General features: G+C 44.0%; 1 protein-coding gene across 1 annotated transcript in view; it reads left to right on the top strand.

The window, feature by feature from the left end:
- Window positions 1-7,091: 7,091 nt before the first annotated feature.
- The window catches only part of tacc (transforming acidic coiled-coil protein), a 146,776-nt gene continuing 145,016 nt past the window's right edge, over window positions 7,092-8,851 (top strand). The window contains 1 exon segment of the mRNA XM_045760382.2: window positions 7,092-7,763. Coding sequence (XP_045616338.2) covers window positions 7,716-7,763 — 48 coding nt within the window. The 5' untranslated portion in view covers window positions 7,092-7,715.

The raw sequence follows: 8,851 nt of genomic DNA, 5'->3' as shown, positions 1-8,851 counted from the left end.
CTAACAACATCTAATTGTTAGCTACGTCTTTTTTTACGGCTGGACAACACTTTAGTCCAGACACAGCTGTCAGGATTTGTATAAATCACTTACGAATGAAGATAGTCAATCGATTTTGTTTTGGTAGGGTTCAGTAAGCTTAATTGATGCGTTCATAAAGAGTGACGCTGAAGCTCTTCAAAATAAGCTCTTGGTGGAGTCAAACTGGACTACACACATGTGCTCTACTAACTGGATTACACAAATAACCTAACACACCCGTGGATTAGCTCGTCATTGCATCAGTGTCGCTAAATAAATATGAAATGTGAACTTAATCGGTAATGGAGTAAGAGATTTACATACAGCTGCTTCATTAGTAGAGTGGAAATCCTTTTCCACAAAACATAAATAGATTTTCCGTTTGTTAATTCAATTCTCCTGTAAAACAAAATCTCTTTATTAAGTATTTGTGTATATAATTGTTTAGCACCACAAGATTAACACATTTGTATTCATTAATGTATCATAGATCTATTTCTTATACAGATTTATTTTGTATTAATACTCCCCATTGAAGCGGACAGAGACTGTTCCTACACTTGTATCGAGGGCTATATAGTGGTAATGGCTTAGTGCTTTCTCCTGATAATTACCTTAATTTGTATCGAGGTGCCCCCCCCCCCTCTTGGTGGAACTATTGTTTATCTCCAGGATACTCATAACTCACAACAGTTGTCTAACTCGAGTATCTAGAATTCTAGATGCTACCATATGAACAGAGGCATTAGATGAAAATAAACATGTCCATACCTGTCCCACTCGTAGATCTAACCCGGGGTTCCCTGACTGTGAGTCGAGAACGTAATAATGATACCATTGTGTGTGAGTGAGTGAGTGAGTGAGTGAGTGAGTGAGTGAGTGAGTGAGTGAGTGAGTGAGTGAGTGAGTGAGTGAGTGAGTGAGTTGACATCTTCACTACAACTATAGAGGTGCGGGTGTCTGTGTAACTAACATCATGCTCACTGCAGGAGCATTGAGCGCCGATACCTGTGCTCTAAATGCAAAACAGATTAGCAGTGCAGTCTTTAAAAACTGCAATGTTGCACACCTTTACTGATACGGAAATTGCCGTGAGGATTGCCTAGTCTTATCTCTGTTTCTTATGTACATAAGTTTTAATGAACAAAGGCAGCATCGTCGCCCCGGATATGAAGCTTTTCCGAACATACGAGGATTTGCCAATGGATTTTGTTTATTAATACCTAATTCAGTATAACCTAACCTAGTCTAACATAACCTAACATAGTCTAACATAATTTAGCTTAGCCTACCTTAACCTATCTTAACGTCCCCTAACCTATCATAACTTAGCTTAACCTAACCGAGCCTAATCTAACGATATAGTATTAACAATTAGAAAACGAATATGTGCGCAGGAGAAAGATAGCAATAGCAAGCTGCAAACGGTCAACTCATAAACTGGGAGCGAGCCTCGGGTATGCACTTATCGCCATTAAAACTGAATTTCTTAGGCTACACCGGGAAAACTACGCGTCCACGACTATCCGCATGAAGATGGCCTCACATTTTAAATTTATATAAAAAATTCATAGTCACAACCTCCTCCCTCCCTCTTGCTCTTACGAAGTATAGCGTACATTCTCATTTTTGTCTAGTTAATGGTTATTCGTATTTCACACTGTCAGTAGAAGAGGGCCCCAAGGAATCCTTCTCTTGCTCCCGTGTAAAAAAAAAAAAATACAATTTTGCTGAAATAATATTATTGCGAAAAATAACATGTTTTGCTGACCGTGGAATAGAGGTGTCCAGAGTGAGGATACTTTTTTAACATAGGTTTGTAAGCATTTATGCAGCTGTCCTGTATTATTGAAAGGATTACATAGTGTGTCAAGAGGCAGGTGTGTGATTACCAAAATCTTCATTTCACTGGATGGTTAGTTATACAAGCACATGATGTACAGCACTGGCATTTTTTTGTATGGTTTATGGGGGATATCTTCAAGAACACGGGAGTGTGTGGTGGTATCGCATAGCTCCAGTTACCTCATACCAGCAGGTCTGGAGGGTTGACTAATTATTGGACATTTAGTAATATAGTGCTGAAGATCGTGACACAGTTCCTGCTCACAGAGCTTACACAGTGCTCAGGATTGGGAGATTCGTCACTCGCTGTCATCTGCCATATATGACAGTGGCCTAACCTGTCCCCAGCAATCACTATGTCGCAGTTCTCGCAGTGTGTGGTTGATTGTGGTGGTGGTGGTTGGGCTTAAGGGTTATCCTATCAACCTCTGGAGGGTTATTAAGATGATCACATTTGCTTATTTACAAACTAGCAAGAATTCTTTAGTCCCGAACATAGTCCAGGACTAGAGTAAACTCAGAGGGTATACACCGAGAAGCGGGAGTACACCTCTCGGTGTGTAACCCTTGTGTGATAGAGAATTTTGTGCTGCCCATGTGTAAGATCCCAGATCTAAACAGATCATAATTTTTTATATCAATTTCCTCATTGTTATGTGTTTATTTGGTCCGTTATACCTGTATCACAATCACATGTTATATTTATGTGGTATGGTAGCCATACAAAGAAATGTGTGCTTTCCGGAGACCGTGTTTAATCTGAGGAAGTGTGAGAGAGTGAGAGAAGCCTAGTGTTGACATCCGGCCGGGTGAGTGTTGGAGTTCTCTAGCCACTCCGTCCAGAGCGCCTGGCTGGCCAGCTCACCACCCTTCTCCACACTTCATGGCTATAGTTTCTCAAACACTGAAGGTAAATATATAAATTCATACGTGTTTAGAGTGCAAAAAGCTAAATTTTATTATACAATTATTCGTAATTATGTAATCAAATTACTTTCTTGTGTTAAGTGCAAGTAAGAACATATTACCTTATTCGTGTTAATGTCTTTTGATACAAGTTTGGATTTCATGGGAATTTTACAAGCTGTTGCTTATATAAACAGTTTACAAGACTGGAAAGCTGCCGCCCAGTTGGGTGGGTGTGGAGCAGGATTAGTAATTGTAGCTGATCACCACAGATATAAATTGCCTTGTATAAAAACTGTTGTGAACCACTTCGTGAACCATGTGTAATATAATTGATATATAAGACAATTGTAATATAAGGCAATTGATATGTACATTAAAATCTTGTAACTAACTCCACAAGAGTGGTACTTGCGTAGATAAATAATAAATTAAATGTAGGGTTCAGTTCCTGAGCCTATTATATACCTCTGTAACTCTTTCCACCACCGTCCACAGAATGGGTATTGGGTGCATAATAAGTGATTTAAATTAATGTATTGTTCTTAAGCTGAGAGATAAGGTTTAGTTTCCGATGAATTAAAACACACAATCTTACCACTAAACTTTCTATTGTTTAGACTCTGAAATCATCCAAATTTAGGAGGCGATTCGATAATATTTTGTTGACGGACACGGTCTCTATTGAGCCCGTCCTCACATCAAATACCTTACAGTGAGAAACCCCTTTCAAACCATCAGGATATTTGTAATGATCTGAAAGAATATTACGGTTCCAGTAATAGTCTACATGTAAACTGGTAAATGAACCTTTGTCGTACACAGATATTATTCTCAAGTTATAACATTATTGTATTATAAATCGTTGGTTTAAAATATAAAACGTGTATGCTGAAAACGTTTTCTTTGAAAAATTTGTTTTTCTGTAAACTGAATTCAAGAGCACACTGAAATAGTTTTCGAATTCCATATTTCACATTATCGTCAGTAATACACCGTATTAATGTAACCAAACATAATGAAACCCAACCTAACCAAACCTTAACCTATAGTAACTTTAATCTAACCTAACCATGGACAGAGAGTACATAATAGCACCAATTATGTAGTCGTTCACAATCCATTCCCTTGAGCGGATTTCCTCCCTGAGGACAGGTCGGTCCATCAAGGGCAAGGTGCCCCTTAAATGTGAGGGAGTGCACGCATTTGCGAGTCAAAGCTCTTGATTGCGTGTCCTTTGACTCTAATATGAGGCTTTTTAGCCTCCCATAGCTACTTGGGTACTTGCTCTTGATACAAACTATATAACCCTTCATATAGTCCAGGGTTGCTGCTTAAGTTCATGGACCAAGAGTCACGCCCGCTGACCCAGTCAGACAGGAAGGTGCATGTCCCTCAGCTGGCTGGGTGTGACCCACCTTGGGTTTTACCACGAGATGATGGGACATGGTAACACTCCAGATACTCAAGAGCTCCACATACTAGAGTGGTCCTCCAGGGAAAGTTTAAAGTGACGTCAGTAATGACTGCGTTACATAGCCGAGCTACAACGTTTCTTCTAGCCAAAATCGACGGAGGTAGTGCACGATAAGTTTAATGGAGTATGATACTGATAAGGTATCAAAGGGTATGGCGAGAGGGGGCCTGCTGCATGGGTAACAACTTCTCTATATCAACCTACCCTGGTTTTGCGCCCTGGAGAGGACACTTTTGCCTCGACAATACGACCCAATTCCATAGTCTCCCGGGACTGCAGGATGCCTACTAGTATCAACGGAAATGCCTCGGCCATCTCCCTATAGCTTGGCTACAGGCAGGCTAGGCTAGTGATCCTGGAATTAATAGTTATATATCTATCATACACAGGAAGTGACACTGTCGTACACAGTTACTATGCCACTAGAAATAATGTTATGATTTGTTTCGAGCGTGTGGGGATAGCTCCAGTTTAGACTTTGATATTATGCTGTAAAATTGAAGGGTTTTTGTTTAGTTTTACGTGTTAGGAAATAATTTATCAGCCTTCTCGTGTTTCCTGCAGTATAACTGGTGTAATTATTTAAATTGTTCGCTTTTATTATAGGCGTGCTTGGAGTTTATTTTTGCCTGCCCCTCGTCTCTATGCCCATCTCTCTTGACCCCTCACCTCCCATGCCCGTCTCTTTCGACCCCTCACCACCCATGCCCATCTCTCTCTTGACCCCTCACCTCCCATGCCCATCTCTCGACCCCCTCACCACCCATGCCCATCTCTCGACCCCTCACCTCATACAAATATCCTCTCGACCCCTCACTTCCCTCTCAATCCTCTCACCTCCCTTCCCCCCCTCTCTCAACGCTTTACCTCCCTTCCCCTCACCCTCTACCCCCTCTCTCTCCACCCCCCCTCACTCAACCCCTCACTCCCTCCCCCTGCTCACCTCCTTCCTCCCCCCTGGCTGCCTCCCAGTTGACTTTGGCCTCAATCCGTCGATGATAATCACAAGTGTAAACATGTTACATGCACAACAATTCGTGAACTTTACAGAAGTCTGGGACTGACTAGCCGGACTGATCATGCAAATATTTAGGCTTTTTATTACTCGATCAGTTTGTGTTCGTGAATACTTTGTCTTGTCTTTACAATACTTAAAGAATGCTTAAATACACAGCATTAATAATATTCACCATGTTAAGGACTATGGATAAGTAGAGTATATAGGAATCTAGTGTGAATGTATACTCTGCTGTGTATATAGGGTTTAAACTTCAGCTCTTGGACCCCACCTCTCAGCGTAATTTCGGTCAGCTGGTGTAGTTGAGTGTTATCTTGCCGACTTATGAGTCCATATGTGGACTCAGTGTCAACTATCTTCCTTACTCATTCCGCTGCTTCATTTCCCTTACACTATAAATGCTCTTCCCAATATCCCTCTGACTTATCTGTGTGTTCAGCTATCATCTATGTGCCCTAGTTCTTGTCCTTAGCATTTCATATACTCTCTTGTCAACTACACATCTATACTCATCTACACTCGCAGCATTTTGAATGTCGTGATCAGGTTTCCTCTTGCCCTGCACTTTTCCGTGTAGGAGGAGAGGAGATGCAGTTCCTGTAGCCTTTACTCATAGGTAGTCCTTTCCACTTGGAGAGGACTACCTTTGACTCCTCTGGTGAGTCTGACTGTTCTGCTCTAACTGCTCTCTGACTCTACCTCGCGACTGCTCTGGTGACAAACGTCTGAACTTTCTTAAGTTTCTTTATGTGGTTGGTCATGTGAGGTGCCATGTTGGCGCAGTATATTCAAGTATTGGTTTAACATTGGTGGTGCTCGCGTCCTTAATGTCTTCTTGGTCAAGTATCTGAAGGCGGTCTTGACGTTCGTCAATATTGTCTGAGCCGTGTGTATCTCTCTCTTATCTTCTTCGGCGTCAGACTTGAGTATTGTAGTAACTCATTGGGGTCGTTCTTCAAGTCATATCAAGAGTATCAATCGGCTGTGAAAACTTTATCAGAATTTAGTTAGAAGGCAGATGGTCGTTGGTATGAGTTAGGGAGAGTGGTTAGAGTTGGATGGGTGGCTAGGTAGAGGTGGATTGTCTGGTCGCTCCGAAATGTGGGTTGTTGACCCATACCCTCGGGGACGGAACCCACTCTGCATTTTTCTCCCAGAACCCACAGCTGAGGCTACTCGTCTAGGGATCGGTATTTGCTAAATTGGGGGGTAGAAATAGCCTAAGCTACTCTATCCCTTTGAGATGTAATTCTTTCTTGTCTCAATAAACATACTTGAACTTGATTTGCTAGCTTATCCTTGGCCTGAACGAGCACTCTGATCCCTGCCATGTACTCAAACAGGGTCTTCGATGTGACCTTCTTCAGGGCAGGCACTCTGACCGTCGGAGTATACTTGGGAGAGAACTTTCAGCTGAGCACCTCGCTTGAGGAAGATGTGAGGCAGTTGTTGCTTGCTCTCTCCACCACCTCGCAAGAAGTGTTTATTTCCGACAGCAGTGCCGACGACTGGTGACAAAGCAAGCAGACACACTCGTCCTGACGGCACGTGGGGCACTGGTTTAGTGCTCTCTGCGTAGATGTGCGGGCTAGGAACTCAATATATATTCTATTCAATGCGTGAACGAGTCTCTGCGATTTGTTATTTTGTGCGTACAGTGAGTAAGAGTGAGAGGGGGAGAGCCTGGCAAGTGACACAGTTGGGCGGCAAAGGTGACTTCTGGCAGCCCGGGCGTGTGGGGGGCGCCAAGTGACCTGCTGGTGTTGCCTGGTGGAGAGGGTTTGTGCCTCTTGGTAGTGTTGGTGGTGGCGCGGGGTAGGAGGTGTCGCTACCGCTGCCCCTCCGCGCTCTCTCTCACACACACGCACACAACTGTCGCCTCGGTGTCTCTCCTGCTACCTGTGTTTCGGTACCAGTGTTGCGGAGTTGTCTCCACGACCAACATGGCTTGAACGTCAAGGAACTCGGAGTACACAGAGCTAAACATAAGAAAATGATGCATTAGTGTACCAAACTGCGTGTGTTGTGACTCAGTGCGGGACTCACTCGGGTGCTGGCCGGCGGTGATGATCACACCAACCATGTGACCTGTTGATCTGGGACCAGAGTGAATTATTGTCATATCATTCACTGGAAGTAGAGAGGAGCAGCGTGCTGCGTGCGAGGGTCGGGAGTAACAGTCCTCCGAGACAGTCCTACACACACCGTCATCACGGGTGAAATACACAATGCTTTGTCGAGTAAATTGGACAGTAACGAGGTGTGTGAGGTGAGGACCCTTGAGATACAACTGCCTCCGTCAGGAGCCACATTCCCGGGTCCCGCGTGCTGGCCGGTCAGTGGGGCGGCCGCTGCCACCCATTATTATTATTATTATTACTTGATCTTGCGCATAGTGGAAGTGGCGACTTGGCAAGGGCCGCCACCACCACATCAACACCCTCCACCATGGGCAGGAGGAAGAACAAAACCAGCAACAACCACCACAGCAAGAAGGTACTGTGAGAGATCATCCCATTACTGTTCATCTGGTGCTTGAGTACTGTGTGTGTGTGTGTGTGTGTGTGTGTGTGTTCGTGTGTGTGTGTGTGTACTCACCTAGTTGTATCCACCTAGTTGTGCTTGCGGGGGTTGAGCTCTGGCTCTTTGGTCCCGCCTCTCAACCGTCAATCAACAGGTGTACAGGTTCCTGAGCCTATTGGGCTCTATCATATCTACACTTGAAACTGTGTATGGAGTCAGCCTCCACGACATCACTGCCTAATGCATTCCATTTGTCAACCACTCTGACACTAAAAAAGTTATTTCTTATATCTCTGTGGCTCATTTGGGCACTCAGTTTCCACCTGTGTCCCCTAGTGCGTGTGCCCCTTGTGTTAAATAGTCTGCCTTTATCTACTCTATCAATTCCTCTGAGAATCTTGTATGGAAATCGACAGGGTAGATAAAGACAGGCTCTCTCTCTCGCTCTCTCTCTCGCTCTCTCTCTCGCTCTCTCTGCGCCTCTGGCGCTGTCACTGTTTAACCTTTGCTCTTGTACTGTGTGTGTGTGTGCGTGTGTGTGTGTGTGTGTGTGTGTGTGTGTGTGTGTGTGTGTGTGTGTGTGTGTGTGTGTGTGTGTGTGTGTGTGTGTGTGTGCGTGTGTGTGTGTGTGTGTGTGTGTGTGTGTGTGTGTGTGTGTGTGTGTGTGTGTGTGTGTGTGTGTGTGCGCGCGCGCTTCTCTGCAAGGACCGAACTCCCCGAGCTACGGTGACTGCCACCAATGGTGAACGGTCTAATACAGCTGCTACCAGCCCCTTCTCTTGATTTGCCTCGGCATATAAAATAATGGGTCTAAAACACATGAATCCAAGCGACCCACCTAACCTAACCAACCTACCTACCTATAGAAAACGTGGATAGCTGTGAGCCACTAACCTACATAGTACCCTTTATTTTGTACGTTAGGGACCATAGCGTCCAAAATAAGAAGTCTGCTTGCTGCTACACACCTACTGATTGATGACGATTAAGCCACCCAAGTGGTGGCACGGGCATGAATAGCCCGTAAACACACTTACTGACTGTTTTGCTAAAGTATAGTG

The sequence above is a fragment of the Procambarus clarkii genome, chromosome 66, assembly GCF_040958095.1.
Source record: "Procambarus clarkii isolate CNS0578487 chromosome 66, FALCON_Pclarkii_2.0, whole genome shotgun sequence".
In the NCBI taxonomy this organism is placed as follows: Eukaryota; Metazoa; Arthropoda; class Malacostraca; order Decapoda; family Cambaridae; genus Procambarus; species Procambarus clarkii.
The sequence above is the reverse complement of the archived record's forward strand: the minus strand, read 5'-3'. Positions and strand labels throughout refer to the sequence as shown.